Source organism: Centruroides vittatus, unplaced genomic scaffold (genome assembly GCF_030686945.1).
Source record: "Centruroides vittatus isolate TY-2023 unplaced genomic scaffold, ASM3068694v2 contig_3103, whole genome shotgun sequence".
Lineage (NCBI taxonomy): Eukaryota > Metazoa > Arthropoda > Arachnida > Scorpiones > Buthidae > Centruroides > Centruroides vittatus.
The window spans coordinates 545,924-570,083 of record NW_027121999.1 but is presented as its reverse complement, the minus strand read 5'-3'; the positions used below and the strand labels follow the sequence as shown (position 1 = coordinate 570,083).

The window sequence follows — 24,160 nt, the reverse complement described above, 5'->3', positions numbered from 1 at the left end:
AGCTTGGCCACTGGTGGGCCTTGGTGGGCCTTGGTGGGCCTTATCTACGACTTAAGCACAGTTTTGTCCCTGTATAGAGCGTGGCATTAGAAAGTCTAGCAAGGATATACTTCTATATATAAAATTACATTATTATACATAGAAGTGTAAACTTTTTGAATAGGAATGTTATAATTTTTGTACCAAAGCTTAATTCTCAATCCGCTACCAAACTCAATAAAATGAAAAAGTTAATTTTCTGATTTTTTAAAGTGAAATATTTTTTATTTTAAAAATATTATTAATAATATAATTATAAATAAATTGTTTAAATTTTATCAATATTTAAAAGAAAAAAAAATCAAATACAGTATTTTAGACGACAGATGGCGCAGAAGACCTCCAAGAAGAAAGACAACAGAAATATACAAGTAAATATAAAAATTTTTTTATAATAAATTTCGTATCATTGCGGTTAGTTATAAAAGGAGAGAATATATGAATTAATTTAGAAAGCTTTTAAAATATTGACAACAGCGAGAATGTAATATGAAATTGATTACTTCGACGTTATTGACGATATATTTTCAATTTCTTGTATGAGTGAATGTGATTGGATACTTGCGCTGCAATAAAAATTTTTCGGCCAATCGTATTGCTCGTGACAGAAAGCTATCCATATTATCTTATTACAACTGATACATTTGACATGAATTGCATTATGTTGATTTTTACAGTAACTTCCAATGCTATTACGCAACACATAAGGCTATTTACAGTTATTGCTCCAATTTTCTATATATAAAAGCCATAATCTGAAAATAAAGTAATATCTGTTGATAAAGAGTTTCATATTTATTAATATGGTAAATTAATCCATATAAAGCTATCAAAAAGATTAATTTGATGTTTGTAAACAGTCATGATAATGTGCTGATTATTCTATAACAATTACATATGTAAGGTTGTTAAATACACTTTTAAATATTAGTAAGTGAATGATCAGGAAATATAAATCAGATTTTAAAAAAGAGCAGATCCTTGAATTCATTAGCAAATTCATCTAATAATTCTCTAATAAGCTTCAAATAATTCAAAATATAATACGTTGTAACAATTAATTGGTGGAAATAATGGTTCAAATTTTGTTTGGTTATGATCTCAAACTAGGTTTTTGCAAATGAAAATGTAAAATATCAGTGATTCTGGATTCATTTTACAGCATGTTTGTTAGTATGAAAGAAATACTGAATTCACTTATTCAAGTAAATTTTTAACATGTTAAAAATGATTGGTTTACATTCTTAATTGAAAAACATTGGCTATGTTGTAATATATGTGGTGGGTATATATGAGGCCTGATCAAAATCTATCCTACCTTATTTTTTCTTGCAAGTATGGTCAAACTTGGAGTTCACAGTAAGTTATAATGAGTAAAAACACCATAACAATTTTAATTTACTCATATGTCATTTTCTCATTGTTATAATGAGCATACTTCATGGATAAACTGAGAAAATTTTTAATAGCTATGCAAACATATGAACATTCTTAATTCTTCAAGCACTAAGAAATTCAGTATAGTAATACCTCGACTTACACTACCCTGACTTACGTGAACCCAGAGTTATGCGATTTTCAAATCTCGACGATTCGTCTTTTGTTTGAGCACCACACAACTCTTGATTACTCACTCCCACTACACTATCGTTCAGCTTACACGTTCGGACATGTCACGCAGAATCGATACATAGCTACAATTTATTTCTGTGTTTTTTATATCTACAGAGACTTGAGAGACTCTACTATGTCATCCAAATGAAGCAGAACTGATTCTTCTGCATCAAACAAGAAAAGAAAAACTTTATCTTTATAATGTAAAGTTAACATTATAAAGATAAAGTTTTCACTTTCATTTTTCATCTTGTAATCCCTTTTCATTTTTGTATCGAAGACTTCGATACAAAAATGAAAAGGGGTTACAAATTTTAGAAAATATAGACTCCAACGAAGAGTGCATTTCTTCTACAAAATGAGAAATAGAAAAATTATTAGCATGCTACAAGGAAATTTTGTGGGAGAAAAAAAAAATCTTTGAGCTGTCAGACGAATTCGTTAGATTTTGTGAAGCCTTCTACATCAAAATAACTTTGGTTTACGATTTTAATAATATAATTTGTTATACATATGTATTATCTAAGATTTTATTAAATATTTTTTTCTAAATTATTGTTTTCGTTAGTCCCGGCTCCAATTAAAAATAATTTGTATGTATTTATATGTGAAATTATACCTCGACTTACACGAATTCGACTTATGCGGTTATCGCTTGGTCCCACCTATCGCATAAGTTCGGGGTATTACTGTACCAAATTCTTGAAAGATATAAAACTGAAAGGGGTAATTACTCAAGTTTTATAACCTGCATGGATTATAGGCCTATTTATCGATTATCTTTCTTTTTGGAAACAGTTCCTCTTTGTTGACTAGCTTCTGGCCCTACTCTCCTAATATATAATTTTATTGCTGTTTTGTTAGTTTTTGCAGTGTTTAGTTTTGTCTAATATTAATCAGTTGTAAAGTAGTTGTTAACCTACTCTCCTAATTTACTTAATCATCACTATGATTGTAAAATTACCATATACTGTAGTTGGAAATGAACCCTTCCGTGAAAAAGATATCTGTAAAGAAAAGAAATTTATCTCTCGATTTATGAAAAACTAGAAATTATTCATGAGTTAGAATGTGGTATTAAAAATGACAGTGTAGAAAGTTTTCTTTGTCTTCTTTGACAGTATTGACATTATGGAAAAATAAAGCAATCATTTTAAGATTTGTAGATAAAAAGACTAACTGAAATTGGGCATATATTAATTAGTGTCATCTTTAATAACAAAAAAGTAAATTGTTTAATATTAATTATATTGTAGTTTATATAACTATTAATAAAAATACAGTATAATATAATTAAATAATTTTTTTGTTTGTTCTTTGAATCTGTCAACTTATTTAGAATTAAAAGATAGATTTCATAATCATCAGTGGCATAACTACAAATTTTGCTGCCCACAGGGTACCCCCATGTGTTTGTGCCCAAAGCAGCTGCCCATTCTCTTCTAGTTACATCACTGCTCTTGGATATAACAAACAGTTATAATGAGAAAATCTTGCTGGTTCCTAGTGCATGTTATAATCGAGTTTGATTATATTTGACCTTGGATCATATGATGTGTGAATTTTGGCATCCTGTCTTATTTTGCAGTCACTGTCAGACAGCCATGATAGTTGTGTGTATATCAGGCAAATTCTGGGCTTGCTTAGCATGTGCCGCATACTTAAGACAAAGTTTTGACTGTCAATAATATTTTTATATGAGAACAGATATGCTAATAATAATTTATTCTAACTCTTTTATCATTTGTGTTTCCTTTTTCATTGGCAGCTAGCGGCTAGCCATTTTACGTCAGTGTGATGCATGCGGAAACTTGATCGCTTGCTCCTGTAGAGGTTTGCTGCAGCAAACAAGTGAGTGCACATGACATCATTCAAAGCATTTAACAGTGCACATGACATCATTCGAAACATTTAACATGGTCAGATTGTATCAAAAGCTTGCAGTACCCAGTCAGCATACATGTATTATGTACAGGGGTGGATCTACACATAGATTAATAAGGCTTAAGACCTGGGCTCTCAGTGTCAAGGGCCCACAAAATTTGAATTATCATCATAAATTTTTAATACTTTTTCATTATAATATATTTCATGTGTAGATATAATGGGCTTTATAATAGTCCATACATTTTTATTCACACCAAATAACATTTCTGCCTATTGTTTAGTGCTAGAGATAGGCCTATTATTCTTATAACTTTCAGCATGCTAAAAAATTTTGGTCAGGATTCACACCTGGTGTATATGCTGTTATTATTGCATTAATGATTTGGTGGAACATGACAGATCCTGATTTCATGAACATTATAACCAGAGATGAGACTGAGGTCTACAGATAAGACCCTGAGACAAAGGCATAATCATCCCAGTGGAAAATACAATGGTCTCCATGGCCAAAGAAGGCACAACAATCATTCAGGAATGTGAAGGCTATGTTAATTGTTTTTTTTTTTTTTAGGGTGTAGTTTGTCATGCATATGCCCCTCGTGGAAGAACTGTGACAAAGGAGTACTACCTGACTGGTTTAGTTTACAGTACCTATGAGATGCTGTTAGGTGCAAGAGCCAACAGCTCTGCAGTCTGGAAACTGGTTCATTCATCACAACGAGGCTTCTGCCCACAGATTGTATTGTATTTATCAGACATTTCCTGCAAAAAAGAATATTGTACAGATTCAGCAGTCTTCTTACTCTCCAGACAGACAGGTCTGACTGACTTTTGGTTATTTCCCAAACTCAAGATGTCACTCAAAGGAAAGAGATTTCAGGGTGCAGAGGTGATCAAGACTAATCTAACAAAGTGCCTGATGGAGATCCCAATAAATGACTTTGAAAAATGCTTTCAACAGTGGAAGCATTACTGGGAGAAGTGTGTGAACTCAGAAAGAGTCCGTTTTGAAGGGGAGTAATGTTTGAACCAAATATTCAGGTGCTTTTTTTCTGACCTCAGGTCAGATACTTTTTGATCAGACCTTATACTTAATAAATTTTTATTGTCATCAACCCCTTGTAATGGCTGATGGTAACAAGGACATCAAGAAGAGGCTGGGATTTTTTACAGGGCTTGGAGAAAACTTAGGTGCCTATAGTGGTTTCTACTCCTATAAAGTTAATGTTATTTTTACTAGAAAAAAGTAAGACTGCATTTTATTAATAAAGAAACATTGTATATTTCATTTGTCCAAAAAAAAGAGACAGAGCAGTAAAAAATGTCCACTATTTCCAGGCCCTATATAAGCTCTTGATGGCCCTGATGTGAACTAATAGTTGATCTTAACAAGCAGTATGCAATTTTGGTCTCAAAGAGTTCTCTGAATAGCTATGATGATAATTCAATATACAGTTTATTGCAAAATAGCAATTTTATTTTCAGATAAATTTTTTATTCAAAGAATCACAGAAAAATGCCAAATTAATTATCAAATATACATAAGAGGAAAGACTTAAGCATAAACAAATGAACAATAACCTCACACACAAATGAACAATAACCTCACACACAAATGAACAATAACCTCACACTATTCAGCGCGGTGTGCGATTGATGCATAAACAAATGTTACGTACTATCTTTTAAATGAGTATTTTACTATACATCTGTGCTAAATAATTAATACAACTATGTAATAAAACCTCAGTGGAAATAACAAAAAAGAAAATTGAAACTGTTGTTATGAATAGAAGGGTTTAAGTAATGAGAGTTTGAATGTAGTTGCTAGCCACTTGAAGGAGTAAGAAATGTATTCTGTATTCTTGTATTTATAACATTATTTAGGATCTAAGCAACTAATAAAACTCTATATATGGATTTGTCTGCTTTGTAGTTATTGAGTAGGTGTAATTTTTCAAACAGTTTTGCTTTTTTTCAATAACTGATTTATTAAAAATTACTTTAGCCACCACAAAGCTATTAAGATTAGAAATTTGAGAAAACCACGCTTTAAAATGGTCTATGACAAATCCTCTTTGTAACACTATCTCTGAACTTTCACCAAATAAATGCTGTTGTCTTAACCTGTTTTTCATTACTACTGTACTAGAGTTCTGTAGAACAGGGGTGTCCAAACCACGGCCCGCGGGCCGCATGCGGCCCAACGCAAGTTGCAATGCGGCCCAATGAACGTGTAAACAAAACTGACAAGTTTATTTTATTTATTTATTTATTTATTTATTTATTTCAACGGCATCAACCACAAAAAAGAAGTTTCACAAAGCCGTAAAACTTATATATATATACTGTTGAGATGGCTATTTTTGGGCTACTTTTTAGAAAATTTTGGCAACAAACACTAAAAACATCTGGCAACACTGATTCGTTCTTTTTTCTTTCCACTCGAACTCGTGGCCGGACTGATATTGCCGATCCCTCTCTAATATATCCTGTATATCTCTTGTTTTTATTTGTGAAACAACAAATTATATTATTTTTTAAATTTATTTAATAGTTGTTTCTTTTTAAGACAAGTAAGTAAATACTTATTATTTTTATTAATTTTAAATAACTAATTATAGTAATGTCAATTAACCGTTTAGCATGGCTTCTACGACTCAACAAAAAACAGTTTCTAAGAAAAGGAAATATATTGATGAAAGAAGGTTATTTAATGAGAGATGGACAGAGGACTATTTTTTTCTTCAGGTGAAAGGTGAAGCGCACTGCCTAATTTGTTGTGTTTCAATACCTGTCTTCAAAGAGTATAATTTGAGAAGGCATTATGCACAAAAACATGCTTCCAAATTCGATGCATATCAAGGAATGTGTCGCAAAGACCAAGTAATGGTACTGAAAAAAAGTCTTATATCTCAACAAAAGGTTTTTAGCAACGTTACAACTCGGAGAGAATCTTTTATAAAGGCTAGTTTTGTAGTCGCAAATTTAATCGCCAAAAAATCAAAACCATTTTCTGATGGTGAGTTTATTAAGGAATGCATGGAAAGTGTTGCAGATATACTTTGTCCAGACAAGAAAAGTGATATTTCTAAAATCAGTTTGTCTCATCAAACTATTGCCAGGAGAATTGACGATCTCGGGAAATATATCGAAAGCGACTTGAAAAGTAAAGCCTGTGGGTTTACATTTTATTTTTTGGCCATGGATGAAAGTACTGATGCTACTGATACAGCTCAATTCGCGATTTTTATTAGAGGTATTAATGACGAATATAGTGTAACTGAAGAAATGCTCTTGTTAGTGCCATTAAAAGACACGACAAAATCAAGAGATTTATATGAAGCAGTGAAAAAAACATTAATGCGATTTTCTTTATCCCTTTCCAATATATCTGGTGTAATTACAGATGGGGCCCCAGCTATGATAGGTAGAAAAGAAGGGCTTGTAAAATTAATAGAAAACGATGCCTTTGCTGTCGAAAATTCTCGTTTCATGAAGTACCATTGCATACTACACCAAGAAAATTTATGTGCAAAAGCTTTGAAAATGGATCATGTTATGCAAATCGTTGTCAAGACTGTGAATTTTATAAGAGCCCCGGGATTATATCATCGCCAATTCCAAGAATTTCTCAAAAGTGTTGATACTGAGTATGGCAATATCATTTACCTTGCAGAAGTAAGGTGGCTCAGTCGAGGACAAATGTTAAAAAGATTTTATGATCTACTTAATGAAATCAAATCTTTTATGACATCGAAAGCAAAATCTGTGCCAGAACTTGACGATGCCAACTGGCTTGCAGACTTGGCATTTTTGGTAGATCTGACTGGTCATTTAAATGACTTAAACACACGTCTTCAAGGGAAAAACCAACTTATCAGTGCAATGTTTCAAATCATAAACGCGTTCCAGGTAAAACTGAAATTATGGCAGGCCCAATTAAATGCGAACAACTTTTTGCATTTCAACACGTTATCCAAGCATATTTCTAAAAAGGGAAAAAAATATGAGGCCTTACTTTTCGATTTGATACAAGAATTCGAAAATAGATTTTCAGATTTTCGGGAAAATAATCTTAATTTTTGTATTTTTGCGACTCCATTTACAGTCGATATAGAAATGCTGCCAGCAACTTTTCAAATGGAATGCATAGAGTTTCAATCTGACATCCAACTTAAAGAAAAATTTGATCATGTCTCTTTGTTTGACTTTTATAAAACATACCTACCCAGAGACATATATCCTGCACTGCACAGTCATGCGTTATTCATGTCATCATTGTTTGGAAGCACCTACATATGTGAACAACTATTTTCAAGAATGAAGCATACTAAGAGTAAAATTAGAACCAAAATATCGGATGAACACCTTGAGGGCTGCCTGAGAATTGCAACCACTTCAATCGAACCAGATATTGACGCATTAGTTTCTCAACAACAATGCCAAATGTCACATTAGTTTTATTATTACATAAAATGTATAAAATGATGCCAAACGAGTTACATGTTCTGTATTTGTAATGAAAAAATTTTAATAAATTATACGAATGAAAAAATTCTAATAAATTATACGAATGAACAAATCTTTTAAATACTGAAATATGAAAACTCTGTTGACTTTTTTTTTGCTCTTTAGCTAACTCCGGCCCATAAATCCATGATTTCGTCCAATGTGGCCCAGAGAATCTGAAAGGTTGGACACCCCTGTTGTAGAATGAATTAATAACTCAGGAAAAGTTTATTGTTTGTTGGTACTGTAAGCTTAATTCCAACAATAAGACCAAAGTTTAATAATATTAATATGTATGACGATTGACAACTTGACCAGATTAGACTTCTCTAATAGATAATGAATATTTTTGTGTTTTTATAACCTGATCTCTCCTATTCCTATTTTTAACCAGTCTTTATTTGACATCTACAGACAAAATTTTTCCTCTGAAAGAGTATTTGAACTGATTCTTTGTTTTAGTTTTAAAATAATTATTTACATTTGTAACACAATCTTTGAACTTTGTGTGGGAGTAAGGTAGGTAGATTATGGACAACAGCACCTGTTATTTAGAGTGTCTGTCATTTAGAGGTAAATATAATATATTTCCTATTTAAAGGATCTGGAGATTGTAAAAGTGTCCATTAAGTAGAGATAGATGTTCAGTGTTTGAGAGTGTCCATCAATGGAGGTTTCACTGTATATACTCTGGATTTAAAAAAAAAAATTGGATATTCTAACTTATAGTTGATGCTAATCTATTATATGTATTTAAATCATTATTAATATAGTATATCTGATTTAAATTATATATTTTTTGATGTACTACAATATGACATGTTAAACTAAATTAAATTTATATTTATTTAGTTAATTGCAATCTTTTAAAATCATTTTAAAGAATATTAAAGTAATTAATTGAAAGAAAATATTAACTGGTAAAAATAAAACAATATGTGAATTATTCATACAATCCTCTAGCAAAATATTGTCATCAGTCATATAAAGTTCAGTTTTACATTTACTAACTGTTATTTTTTTTCTTAAAGAAAACTTTTTTAATGTGTATGAATGTATAATGAAAAAATCAATGTTTAGTTAAAGCAGTGGTGATATTTGAAATAGTTAACAAAGGGTTCGCTAGCAGAAAATTTTTCCCTGACAATCACTAACAAACGAAATGGAAGTTTTGGCTAGAAATTAATACAATACCTTTTCTTGCTATATATCTAATAATCAGTGGTGTATTTGGAACGTAAGGGGCCCTGGGCGAAGACCAGGTAACAATAGTATATTCGTGCTGTCGACTTTTATTTTTCTTTTATTTTTATTTAGGCAGAGAAATTTTTTACCCCGAATGGCACTGCTGATAATAGACAGATGTCATCATCTCTCGAAATATAATATCATTTTTATTTCGCTGTCCATAGCCCGACATGTGTTCCACAGCCATCTTGTATTATCTCGTGCGCGTGAGATTGTGGGATCTCTCTTATGACTGGATCTAGTTTCAAGAACTCTCTTGAATCAATCGCAATTAAACCTCGTTACGGTCGAGATTGAAACGGTTGAGAGAGATTGCACCAAGACATAGTCCCCGACCTTGCTCACAATCTAGATTGAAATGCTCAGTGCAAACGGGGTATAAGGCTCTAGTTTAGTAGTATTACAGAGTATAATATGTATATTTTAATATATTTTTAAAAAAAAAACAAAACTATTGAGAAATGTTCTGTGTTTAACAAGGTTCGGAAAACTGAAAATTTTAACAACGGGTTTGGGCGAACCTGTGCAAACCCACTGAATATCACCACTGAGTTAAAGCGAAACAAACTGCCAAAATTATCAGATTATAATATGGCTTTGTAATTAATTAAATCCTAAATAAGAACTATTTGCTATGAAGGAAGGTCACGGGTTCTTTGTTGTCCCCAGTTGGTGCCATTAGTGACCAGTATGGTTATATCTGAATTAATAATTCTGGAAGCAAAGATCACTCAGAGGTCTGTTTAATGTAACTGGTAATGTGTCTGCATGGTATGCTGAAGTTGCCTGCTTTGGACTAATTCTTTTCCTCCAGAAAATTCTAAATTAAATGAAATTTATTATAATTATTAAATCTGGTGCAAGATGTCAGCAAAACTGTCTACCTCTAGACAAATTATTTAGTATTTAATTAATTACATAGCCATATTATAACCCAATAATTTTGGCTGTTTGTATGGTTTTTAATGCATAGATTACCTTTTATAATATGAACATAATACAATGTTAATTTAATTGCACTGAAAATATGCCATTTTTGGCTTTATGTTACAATTTACGTCAATAAAGATTTTCTTGTTAAATGAAATAATTATCTACATTATAAAATTGATATTTTAAATATTTTAGATTATTATTTTGCAATATTGTGCTGTTTAAAAGTAAATAATACACATTTTTTTAGATTTTTATAATGCTATAATCATAATTGCCAACTTTTACAATAAACTGTATTAATTAGAATATTTATTTTTTTTATAAATTAGAACATTTCCATTATTTGAATACTTAATCTGTTATATAATATGTTTGTTTAGTTTGCTATTCTAAAATTAAGCTTCTGTTATTTTTATATTTCAGTTATTTATCTCGTTTATTATTATGTTTTGTTTATATTACACTTAATTCTGTTTTTACATGGTAAAATTCTTGAAAAATCTATGTAAAAAGAAAGACTGTTCATAAAGACTAGAAGATTGGCTCCAGTCCTAAAAAGCCAATAAAAATAATGCAATAATAGGAGATGTGCAAACAAACTAAATGAAAATATATTAATATATTAAAGTCTTAGTTTGGTTTTATGCATTTACTTCCCATCTTTTTATTTCATAAAGCTATATTGAAGTAAATAAATATTTTATAAATAAAATATAATAAATAACAGTAGAAACTGGAGAAAGAAGTTTGAAAAAAAATCACATTTATGGATCTCAGCATATATGAAGATATGTGGAGACAGTGCAGATACATTGATGTTTCCGTCTTGATTTCTATCAACCTTTACAAAATGTGGCTTTCTAATTTTAATTCCAAACGTTTTTGGTCTTTTTAAAAGGCCTTCTTCAGGAAAACAAATCAAACTGATTCTTTCTTTAATGGACTGCTTGTTCTGGAATGTTATAAATTTTAACTTTAAATTTAACTTTAGATTTAACTGCGCAGGCTCGTATATAAATATACATTGACTTTGCAGAAGAACAGTGTTTTGCTAGGCTGGTAGTGGACATGCATAGAATCCTGGACTGTATCTTTTTGAAATAATTATCAGGTGCTTAGGTGCATTCTGTACTGTTAATAAAGTCTAGAATGCCATTTTTATGTTTTCCTAGTCATACAGACCATGTCCTTAGATTTATTGGTCTTTGAAAAAATTGAATATCTATCCAGTGTTTTGAACATTGTTTATTATCAATGTCTGATACATAAATAGAAAAAACTTATATTGAAAAGAGTTTCATCTGAAAAAAATGAAAATTATTTCTTCAATAAGAAAAGAAAATATGGAATAAAAATTTAATTTTCATTAATTTTGTATTAATTATATGTTAATAAGGCTTTACAGTATTATAAATATAAAATTAAATTATTAAATAGAAAAATTAAAAATTTTTCTACATATTATTGGTTAATAGAAAAGGAACTTTGGAAGATGTTATCCTATTCCCATGTATATGTTAGTCTCAACTTACACAGTTTTGATTTATAGTTACAATACCAATATATCCAGTAAATCAAGAATCATTTATAGTTCATTTTATTTGATTATTTTTTCTCATATTTCAAAGAATAATAATGATTGAAACAGGAACATTTCAATATATCAATGTGTTTTTCTTTAGTCTGACAGTTTGTTTTTTTTTTATAAATAATTCTAAAATTAAATTTAAGTTGATATTCTTTCATTAATATTTTTTAGCTTTCTCAAAAAATTATTTTAAATTAAATATCTTTGAAAATATAATAAATTTTTATATATTTACAGGTATAATTTGTTAAAATGGATGAGGATTTTTTAAATGATGATTGCCATCTAAAAGTATGTATGAAAGTTTTACATGAAATAATAATTTAATTATTTTTAATTATTATGGTAATGATTGATGTAGTTAATGCATTCCTCAAAATGGCAAGTTAATCAAATAATTTAATCAATACCAAGGAATCTGATTACTCTCAAGACTCAGAGTGTTTACTTACTGTATTTACTCAAATCTAAGATGCACCATATTTTCTACCTGCTCACTCGCAGATTTTTTTTAAAGTATACAACTCAAGACAAATTTATGACAACAGAAATGTTCAATACAGGGTGTTTTAAAACAGTAGGCCGCAGTTCAGTCTTAGACAAGATTGAACTGCAGCCTACTGTAGACCTGTTCAAGTCATACTGCCCAGTAACATCAGACATCCTCTGCCCACTCTCTACCTATGCTATTATACTCTCACTTTTCAAAAATAAAAACCGATGCAAAACTTAACGAGTGCCCACCTGACAGTATCATGAATGCTATACAAGAATTGTTTCTGTCAGAAAAATAAAAGGCTGGAATTACAAGGGAGAGTTACAAAGTTCTGAGGCATACTGTCCGATCAGTATATACTGGGTTGTGCATCGATGTCGAGGTCTCTCGCACTCTGAAAAGTTCCAAATTGTTGCCTGAAGACAAGGGAAGACCAATCAGTATTCATTACTTTACGTTGCTTCTTATTGTTTTTGTTCTGTGAGGTGTTCGTTGTCTGAAAATAAAAATCTTTTGTGAAATTGTTCGTTATCTGATTTGTTCATTAACCCAATCACCTACTGTATAATTATACAGTAGGTGATTAATTAATTAAAAATCTACTAATGTGAGGTAGATAATAAGGACTTATCACACCAGTGACAATAAGCACAAACACCCAGGTATCAATGGAGTACATTTAATAAAAAAAAACAAAAAGGGGTGTAAATGAAAATCAATTACATGAGTAAATAACATGAAATAACCAAAATGCATTTATTTATTTTGATAATATGGAATTCTGGAGTCCTAGAATCTATGAATTCCTCATAACTGTTTTGAGCTGTTGCTTGGTTCTTGAAAGCCTCCTCTGTCAGGAAGTTAAGATGTTTGAGAAAATGGTTGTCAGTCAGAGAGCAATCTGGTGAGTAAGCTGGGCTGGGTGAAGTAAAGTTTCGTATTCCAGTTTGTTCAATTTTTGCAGAGTTATTTGTAAGATGTAATCAAGCATTGTTTGGAGAAGAATTGGTCTTTCAAATGACAAATGTTATTGCAGTTCTTGGTGCATTTTGTCAATTTTCTGGCAATACTACGATACTGTGATGATTGTGCTTGAATTCAAGAAATTGTAGTGGATGATTCCACTTGCTGACCACCAAACAGTAATCATAATTTTCTTTTGATGTAGCTTTGGTTTGAAGAAGTGTTTTGGTCCTTTTTCTTTGTCCAGTTACTGCACAGTATTGTATTTTTGCAGGCTGGGAAAAATTAATTATTGTTTCAAAAATTTATGATGCTTGCTTATTTATGCTGTTTCTGATGGTGTGGATGAAATACGAAGGGGGTTAATGTAGTCTCAACAAATTAATGACTGATTGGTATACTCTTCCATCTTTGATTTTTCTTTAAATAATATCCAGTGCAATTTCCTGCTATATTTAAGTTTTAGTTCAGAATCCAGCATAAAGTGAATAGAGGTATGATACACTTGGATGAGAGTGGATTGAACTGTGCGCACAGTTTACCTGAGCAGAGGCTCACCATCATAACGCCTTAGATTTAGTACACTAATCAGAATTAAAATTAGTGGGAATAAAATTCTTGTCTGTTAAATTATTAGATATTGGTTTAAATTAAGAATGATAATTTTGTAACTTAACAATTATTTTACAAATGTTTACGTGCTAATTCAAAAAGTAATGGTTTATGGTTTATAGACATGATAATTTGTCTTTAAATACAATAAATTATAATGTTTTTAATAGTTTTAAACATTATTGTAGGGTTATTGCAATATAGGGAAAACAGTAAAGTTATTAGCCACTTATGAAATTTTTATTTAAAAAATTTTATGCTATAACAGAGAGATTAAATCAGAAAACATTACACTTACTGATGAATTCACTTTTTATAGCCTTTCTACTTCCAACTTCTAGAAATTACAAACTCCAACTGCTTAATCTAAAATATCCTTGTTTTACAAAATTGAATAATTATTTGCCATACACAACAATAGAAAAACCTACTGACAGCAGAAATTTGTATTAATACTATCATGCAATATTTCTAGAATAGCTTTTATAAAACTTTTAATAAAGAAGTTTAAATTTGAAATGCCAATTACTGGTTACAATAAAGTTTATCTTAATTGATTATTATACAATATAGCTCAGGAATGTTGATCGAAAACATTTACAATGAAACTGTATTGAGAAAGGTTGTAATGTGGCAGTTTAAATTACTAGAAGTTCAGTTAAATTTATTCATTCATATGTTTGTGTGATTTTTTTTTCTTAACACATTCAGTTATCTCATTTCTTGTTTAATAGCTTTATTACTTTCTTGACAGTTTCCTAAGTTGCTTCATAGAAATTAATTAGTATACAATTTAAATGAATTGTTTTAATGTATCCTATTTGTACTGTAAGGATCAGGAAATGATTTTTTAAAATAATTTGTAAACATTTTACTTTTTGTAAGACTTTACTACTTTTTTTTTAATAGAAATTTTTGTTAAATCTATTAATCCTAACATAGCAAATTTTGAAGGAAAATTAAGCATCTGATAAAACTGATAAAATTTCCTACAGAAGTGACACATTTTCCTCAATCTATTAGTCATTACTTAAATCGGGAAATATTATTGAAACATCCTCTCCTGTATGCGCATGCACCATAATCTACACATTATGGCACATATGCGTAGTTACCATGCACACTTTAAATTCTTTGTTTGCTTATTTTAAATATAATTTGTTCTAAATGGTTAATGCCATTAGCTTTTAATTTAAAAAGGCCTGTTCAAAAAGTTTACTTGAATTTATATCTGCCTGAGGACAACGCTTTATAATACATCGAAAGCACTAGCAGCAATAAAACATTATTTTAAATGTATTTAATGCCTTTTTGTGAAAGTTTCTTTCTTATTTTAGTAAATATCCTCTGATAAGACAATTTTGCTGTGGGATACTATGGATACTACAGTTTTGGAATAGTCTGCTTTTCTCTCAAAATCAGAAAGAAATGTATCACTCAGATTTAGAGTTATTCAGAACCACCCATCAACTCCAGATGCCTACAGTGTAAGAAACTTATTAAGTATGAGAAATTACATCAAGGAATCATAATAATTGAGGTATAATGTCTTTACACGAAACTATAATCTGTAAACTCTCTCTCTACAGAGCATGTAAATGCAAATGCATGCTATAAAGTTTATCATGCGTTGTAATATTTTGAGTTTGTATCATTAATAAATATTTTAAGCTTGAAGTATAATGTTGGGCGACTTACTTCCATCTGACCTTGTCACTTCCGATGCTATTTGCTTATCTCTAGTCTCGCATAGAGGCCATGCATTCAAGTTGTAAATGTAAGTTATGTGATGTCAGAACAACTTGATATAATTATTAAGTCAGGAACCTCCCCGCTGATGTCAGAAGAGTTATCAAGACCTCATAACTGGTGATTTCACACTTCACTATAGTAGTAAAGTTTGTTTTCACATAGTAAAGCCATGTCTCCGTCTTTCTTTAAAATAAGTCACTTTATATTCACGTCGAATCCACAGTGGAACTGTAAATACTTATAGTATGTACAGGGTGTTTCACAATGTTTTGACGATTTTGAAGTTGAATAACTCACAAACTAATCACTAAAAACAGTTTAAAATTTTACACAAGGTACAAAATTTATTCAATTTTACTTATGAAATACTACATTGGACAAATGACAACCATTCAAGGCTACACAAGGACTTTTCTGTAAACTGCTATGCACACATTTGATGCTCTCAGGAGTTCGTACGGACTTCCTATGGCTGGTTGACTTTTGATTCAATGCACTGGCAGTTTCACAGAAGTTTTCCACCCAATTCAACATTGTTCCATGAGCAGGAATCTGATATTGCGGCTGAATCGTAAAATGTTTACGAAATTTATGTTGCACACAGTCAGATTCACCGACGCAAAAATAGCACTCTACTGCGAACACACATTGATACCAGTATGCCATGATACTATGTAGTAACCTATATGAGATAAAAGTTGACAGTCTGCACTACTAATAGAGGGTGCCGCCGTCACTGTATCTTGGTTTTAATGCGAGTTATTCAACTTTGAAATCGTCAAAACATTGTGAAACACCCTGTATTTGAATACTATGCAGGATGGTCCTAAAATCTGTGTGTATTTTATATGTTAATAACTAAAGATGTACAAATGTTAAATTAAAATTAAAGTCAAGTGTACAGTACCTTCTAATAGTAGCTGACTTTAATTTTGCAAAAAAACCATTTAGTTTTCTTCCCTTTTGACTGCACTGTTTTGGGTTACTAACAGAATCTATAAGTTAAGCTAAATTATTAAATAAAAATCCTTAAAAGTTGGGCTAAAATTTAATTTTACTGCATAGATTTAACATATTTATGTCTAGCTATTAAAGTATGAAACTGCGCAAAGACTTTGAGATCGCACCAAATAAATTATATTAGCATTTCTTCAAATCACTTTCTAGGAAATTATGTTTAGTTTCAATTTAAAATAAAAAGTAAAGAAGGGATGCTCACTTTATCAAGTTGTTAAAATAATATTAAAATAGTATGAAAACTTTCATGTCTTTTAACAAAAATAATAGTTTTAAACTAGTTTTATTATTCTGTGGTTAATTTAGTTAAAATACAAATAAATTTTTTTTAGGAAGTAGACGAACTGGAGGATTTAGATATTGCAGAAGAGGAGGCTCTTTTACAGATTAGTGAAGAAGAAGCTTTAGATGATGATAATGGTATGAATTCATTATATTTCTATTCTAATGCTATCTGAAAATATTTTGTTTCACTAAGAAATCTAATAGGTTAAAAAAAATAGGCAGCTTAATTAAATTTCAAAATTGCAATATAATTAAATTGGGAGCTTGAAAATATGCTAGTGTTACTAATCAAGCATTAAAACCAGATTCTTTTCGGGACTAATTAATTAACGAGTGACTGGTATGGTTATATTTAAATCAATTGGTCTGGAAGCAATGATTGGACAAAGGTCTAAGTAGTTTAACTAGCACTGCCTCTGCATGGTAAGCAGGAGCTGCAGTTTGAAATTTTTTTCTCCAGAATTAACCTTATTTTTTTCCTAAATATAATTTATTTGGGCTGCAGTTTGAAAAATTGTAGACCTATAAATTCTCATTGTCTATCTGGCTGTCTTTCCTTAACATCAAGAATGGAGTTAGATAGATGAAAACTAAGACCTTATGTGGAAAATACAGGTATGGGAGGACTTGGTTAACTATATACAAACTTCCAGTGCAAATCTGAAGATGTGTTATTTTAATTAAAAAATTTTTTTCTGAAAGGGAGTTAGACAGATGACCAGCACAACTGTATTGCTAACAAGAAAAGTATGATGTACAGAGGCAAGACATTACCAATTTCAGGTGGAGAACATACATTTTAAATGAAATAAATTTAAAATATGACTGAAATTGCAGCTCAGTGTTGTGACAATGCCACAAATAATTGTTCGTTTACTTCTAATTATTAAATTCAACACAGGGTGGCAGTTTAATTATCTATCTCTAGTTCAAATTGCTTAATATCTGGTTAATTAGTCAGCCTCATAGTAGCTCAATAAGAATCTGATCTGATGTTTGATTAGTAATATTTATTGTGTTGTTCATATATTTCATTACATGCTAACATTGGAATATTTAAATTATTATTGCAACAAATTGTTAATTTTTGGGTATAAAACTGTAATTCTTAAATTAACAAGTTTCACTTTAACTTTTCAAATTAAAATCATTCTTATGAAACTTCCTGTGAATAGTATATCAAAATTTTATGCTCTGATCTCATGAAAAAGTGAAAGTAGTGAATGTGTAACAATCTGCAACTAAAGCAATTAATTCATTAAGTCATAACATTTTTAATTCTTTGAATACAACAGCTCTTATTATTGAATATGTAATTACTTTCTTGATATAAAAGAAATAGTAGAATTTTTAAATGTGAGTATAGGTCACTTAGGGAAGGAATTTGTAAAAATACTGTATTTAGATGAAAATAACATGCATAGATAAATCAGAAGCATAGAGCAGCACGCATTGGTACAAAATGCACAGCAATATCTGCAGAATTTGGATCACATATAACTGATCAAATTTTGCAAGCTAGCAAGTACAAAAATGTCCAGTAATCTAGCACCACTTTGGTTTGATAGGTCCTAGATCAGGGATGGTAAATCTTTGGCACATGTGCCAAAAGTGGCATGTCAGGAGAAATCATTAACATAAATATTATTTATCTTGATTATTTCTCCTGACATTTAGATCATTTATCTTGATCTAAATTTCATGTTTTAATTCCAGGGTTTCCAATCTTTTTATACTGCGACTCCCTATACAGGCTGTAAGTTTTTTGCGACATCCTTCTAAAAGAACATACCTGTGTGTAGCTCTAGCAGACATTAAAATTACTTTATTATTCAAAGAAAACTCCAAAAAATATAGAATCTTAATAATTATTATTTATTAGAAAACATGACAGTACAATTAATGAGAACGTTCAGCTTGCTTTTCTGAGCATAACTTCTCAAATCGGAGCTGAAGTTTTGAAATCGCTACTTTCATTTTTTTTTCTAAATTTATTTGTGACCTGTATTTTGACTTGATTACTGCAACTGCAGAAAAGCCAGTTTCACACAAGTACAACATAGCAAACAATAAAAGAACCTTAAAAGCTGTAGTACTGATAGTAGGATATTCTTAGGATACATTGCTCCAAAATTGAAATAGTTTGTCTTTGAAGTATCAAACACAAATTCGTGTTAATAACAACCACTTGGCTTTTTTCCACCTTTATTTAGTTGATACGGTACACGTTTCGGGCCTTATGCCCCTCATCAGTCAACAGTTCTTCCCTCAGTATGGCACTTGTACACGGTAAGTTTGGACATTACAAACTCGAGAATAAAAGTTATAAAATTCTTGTACATTTTGTTGTTCTTTTGTACTTCTAGTAGAGATGGTTAATACACAGTACATTTCAAAGGTCGTTCGAGCACTTTTGGCTCGTTTATGTTGAAACAAAATCGAGCCAAAAGTGCTCGAACGACCTTTGAAATGTACTGTGTATTAACCATCTCTACTAGAAGTACAAAAGAACAACAAAATGTACAAGAATTTTATAACTTTTATTCTCGAGTTTGTAATGTCCAAACTTACCGTGTACAAGTGCCATACTGAGGGAAGAACTGTTGACTGATGAGGGGCATAAGGCCCGAAACGTGTACCGTATCAACTAAATAAAGGTGGAAAAAAGCCAAGTGGTTGTTATTAACACGAATTTGTGTTTGATACTTCGAAGAATAATACAACACGGTTTCACAAAAATCAACAATAGTTTGTCTTTATCGAATCGTAGTTTTAGGCTCGTATCACAAGATAGTTCTAACAGCTGTTCTTCTTCGACTGTTGAAAGTGTAGATGGGGGTGGGGTCAATTGGAATGGGTCTCTAATCCAGTCATATTGATCTAAATTCTTTGGAAAATAATTATCAAAATGGGTGCTTAATGTTGATAAGTGTTGGATAAATATCAATTGCAAACTTGGCTCCAGATTTTTAATCGATTTTTCTTGCAGGAAGCCATTTAAAACAGGAAAACAGTCAGTATTTCCTTGCTCCTCTTCTATTTTTCTTTTCCACAACAGCAACTTCTTTTTAAATGCTGTAATTTTATCAGCCAGTTGCAGTATATGCGTTTTGTTTCCCTGCAGTGATTTATTGAGAACATTTAATTTTTCAAATATGTTGCAAAGATACACCAGGTTTATTAAGAAGTCAATATCTTTAAACTTTTCTACATTACAATGCAATTCTATCAATAAATATGTGTACAACTCATTTTTTAATTTGTATACACATGAGAATACGTTACCTCTTGACAACCAACAAGAGTTACAGTAATAAAGATGTATACTTGGCACCCAAATCTTCACAAAGCTTACGGAAAAATCTTGCCTTTACGGGTCTTGTTTTTATAGTTTACCACTTTAATAATTATATCAATTACAGGATTTAATTCGGGTGAAATATTTTTTATAGCCAGGGCCTCCCTGTGTATGACGCAATGTGTTCATTTTGCATTTGGTGCCTTGGTTTTAGTGAGAGCTTGAAGTTCTCCATACTGCCCTGACATCGCACGAGCTCCATCTGTACACACACTGACACCGTTCTTCCATTGAATGTTATTTTCTTCCATGTATGAATCTATGATGGCAAACAAATCACTAGCCTTCCCGGTATCAGTCATTTCTTTGCAAAATAACAAATCCTCACATATATTTGTTTCTTTCATGTATCGCACGTAACATATTAATTTAGCATCATTATTATTGTCTGTTGCTTCATCCAGTTGAATGGCAGAAAGTTTTTCTGCAATTTGCTCATTAATGTCTTCAGCTTTGTCATGAATGCGACGGCTAAATGTATTGTTAGAAAGAGGAATATTTTTTATTTCTTTAGCTGCTGATTTTCCAATCATCACTGATACCATATCAATTGCTGCAGGTAAAATAAGAACTTCAGCAATCTTGTGTGGTTTTTGCATTTGGCAATACGGTGAACAAATTTGTAAGAGGCGAGCAGTGCTTTGGAGGGAATAGATGCTCTGGAAAACAAGGATGTCAACTGATGTTTCAGTTCTTGCAATTTTCTTGCGAAAAAATCTCCCAGTTTTCTTTGTAAATTATTGTGAGTTGTTTCTAAATGACGTTTCAATTTATTAGGAAGCATACTTTCAGCTGCCAGCACCTTGTGACAAACAACACATTGGAGTAGTTCCACATTTCCTTTGCTGATGTAGGTAAATCCAAAATTTAAATATTTGTCATTATATTTTCTGTACTTTTTTGTTTTTCTACAGTATCTTTTCTACTCTTTCCTGAGTCTTCAACACGTTTTCAATTTATTTGAGTAAAGTAATCCATATTTCAATGTGTAAATTAAATACAACACACTTAACTCTTTAAACACAAAGTTGGCCTAAGTCAGCTTAATCCATTCAAGATTGAAGTCTGCCAAACGAAAAGTTGTTTTATTGGTTTCGTTTTACAAATTGTTTACATTTTGTCTACTCCCTTCCCACTCAATTGAGTTCATTTTATTAGAGTGATATCGAATGTCAGTTGCTTATGTTTATAAAATCTTTGTTGTTTTGTATATACTGTATATTTTTTATATAAATTAAATATTATTGTATTGTTAAATGTTATTAACACTTTTTTCCAATGTTTTTTTTTATCATTTTTATATTAATCTTATTTTATAATATATTGTTATATTCGTTTTCATGTATATTTTAATATTTTTTACAATATTTTTAAATGACTTATGAAACATTTTATTGAAACTTATTGTATTTAATGAAAGGATTATTTATCTACTTCTAGAAGACGAATTACTAATATATAATTTTTCATATATAAAGCAAAAAATGAGCATATCTCGTTATGTACAAAAGATAACATTTAAAATCATGTTAATTTTTAAAATATTGACAAAATAGCAACAAAATATCACAAAACTTTACAAATGGCAAACCCCCAATAATATATTTGAAATGTTCCACAACTGGAGAGAGACTAAACCATATGTCTCCACTAAAATATATTCTTAAGGTAAAAACTATCCAGTCTACAAATATGTAGTAAAAACAAAAATTTTATTGCTTAAAGCCAGGCTTAAAGAGTTAAAATCAAAACACTGATTCATCAATGCTTTTAATCAACGAAAACAAAAAATCTGAATGATGAACAAACGAAAGAGTGGGGTGATGAGACGTGCGCGCTGTGCACTCACTCATTACGTTGCATACAGGCGCTGTGCATATTGCCTCATGACGCACAGTTAGGGAAGCCTGGTTTTAATTGATACAGTAGTCAGTTGTTTATCCGAATCAATTGGGGACTGGGGTTGTTCGGATAACTGATTATGAACGAAAAAATATATTAACCTATCCGATGTTGAAGTTTTTCTTTCTTGCGTGTTGCTTTGTGTTGAATTTTCATCTATTTTAAGCCTAACAAAAATTTTTATAATAATAATCGAGGCTATTGTATCATTAAAAATTATTTCTTTATTTTGTACAAACAAAATGAATATATTGAAAAATATAAAAACAAAAAAATTATACTTTAGAAGTTAATCTAGTATCAAAAATGTTTGATTCAGCACGACACAGTCTGACTGGAAAGCTTTCGGTTAACCGGCTTTCGGATAAACGACGCTCTACTGTATTTGTGTAAAAAGTTTGTATAAGTTGTTCCAAAGTCAAGAATAATTTTCATACAAATTGCAAAATACATCTGTCATTTTTAAGTGTCTTTGAAAGGTTTATTATCCAATCTTCCTTTTTCTTAATCAACTTCTTTACATTTATTTTAGTTAAAGCATATTTATTTCATTTCTTTAAAAATATCATTATTTGAAGTCTAAAACATGCATAAACATTTCTACAGATAAGTATGCTCACTATATGGCATGCGAGCTCAAAAAGGTTTGCTATCCCCGTCTTAGATTAATGAACTTTTACTATATTTATAAACCAATTAATATTTTCTAGTGATAAACAATAAAGAAGTAGTTTAACAGTTAACCTGTTTAGAAAAATGTATCGTCAATAAAATTTTATTTATATAAAAACATTAAGAAATTGAGCAAACATTAAAAGAAATGAAATATTATTGAATTTTTATTATAAAAAGGATGAGAATGAAAGATATATTTACATGATATTTAGTATTAAAAATGATTCTAACAATAATAAATAGTAAAATTTTACATAAAAATAGAATATAGAAATTTATTACAAATTTTTGATTGAAAAATGTATAATAAAGACAGTCCTAAGCACATCACTATACTGAAAATATCCAGCACAAACTAAAAATAATAAGGGGTTTTTATTGGATTAAAGATCGTCAAATGACCAGTTGTTCAACCGTTTGTGCTGGATATTTCTGGTATAGTGACGTGCTTAGGACTTAATTAAATCCAGTTTTTTGTGTGTTATGTAGTTACCTTTGTAATAAAGACAGGTTATGTAGCATTTATTGAATTGTATCAATATGTTCAGTTTCATGACACTTATTTGAGTTAATCAATATAATTTATTGATTTATTTGTTATCTGTGCTCCATATACAAATAAATATTCTCTTCATTTGAAATATTAATTTGAGCATTTGTTGAAATAGAGAATATATTTATTTTTCTTTTTACAAAGGGCTGCACTGTATTGCTTTCGAATGAATATTTATCTTGATCTAAATTTAATGTTTTAATTGATATTTGTGTAAAAAGTTTGTATAAGTTGTTCCCAAGTCAAGAATAATTTTTATTCAAATTGCAGAAATTCAGTTTGTTGATGAAGAAGGCAATCCTCTTGAAGTAAGAGATGGTGATATGGAACTATATGAAATTCATCAGTATGACAATCATACTTATACAAAGTAAGTTATTATATATTCATAAATAATTATAAAAATTATATATATATAGGGTGCTTAGGTTGCTAAGATCCTTATACACCCATGCAACTGAAAAGTGCGGATAACTACAGTTATGAACAGTTTGATGTAATGTTGTAGTAAAGTGACTATTTTGCTGTGAGACAAGATTACCTCGCCTGTAGTGGTAAAATTTGGAAGTTATCATTCCTATCTTGAAAGGGATGTACGACATGGGAAAAAGTCAATTATGTTGTAGTGCATGACTGATTTAGTATGAAAGGATATCCTGCATATTCAATTAGCATGAAATAGAAAATAGAATGCTAATGTACACATTGCACATGGATGATGAA

At 30.4% G+C, this 24,160-nt stretch overlaps 2 protein-coding genes across 3 annotated transcripts in view; both read left to right on the top strand.

The window, feature by feature from the left end:
• The first annotated feature begins 366 nt into the window (after window positions 1-366).
• LOC136973185 (RNA-binding protein 33-like) overlaps window positions 367-24,160 on the top strand; it is a 49,998-nt gene continuing 26,204 nt past the window's right edge. For both annotated transcript variants that reach the window (XM_067267888.1, XM_067267887.1), the window contains exons 1-4: window positions 367-410; window positions 12,062-12,115; window positions 16,997-17,084; window positions 23,708-23,807. In XM_067267888.1, the coding sequence (XP_067123989.1) occupies window positions 12,077-12,115; window positions 16,997-17,084; window positions 23,708-23,807 (227 nt within the window). In that variant the 5' untranslated portion in view covers window positions 367-410; window positions 12,062-12,076. The remainder of the gene's footprint in view (window positions 411-12,061; window positions 12,116-16,996; window positions 17,085-23,707; window positions 23,808-24,160) is intronic.
• On the top strand, window positions 6,187-8,001 carry LOC136973168 (general transcription factor II-I repeat domain-containing protein 2-like). Its single transcript, XM_067267867.1, has one exon. It carries the CDS (start codon window positions 6,187-6,189, stop codon window positions 7,999-8,001), a length of 1,815 nt encoding a protein of 604 aa, XP_067123968.1.

What these genes read in the sequence shown, in the direction of transcription:
- LOC136973168 (XM_067267867.1), top strand. Translation starts at nt 6,187, where the DNA reads ATGGCTTCTACGACTCAACAAAAAACAGTTTCTAAGAAAAGGAAATAT.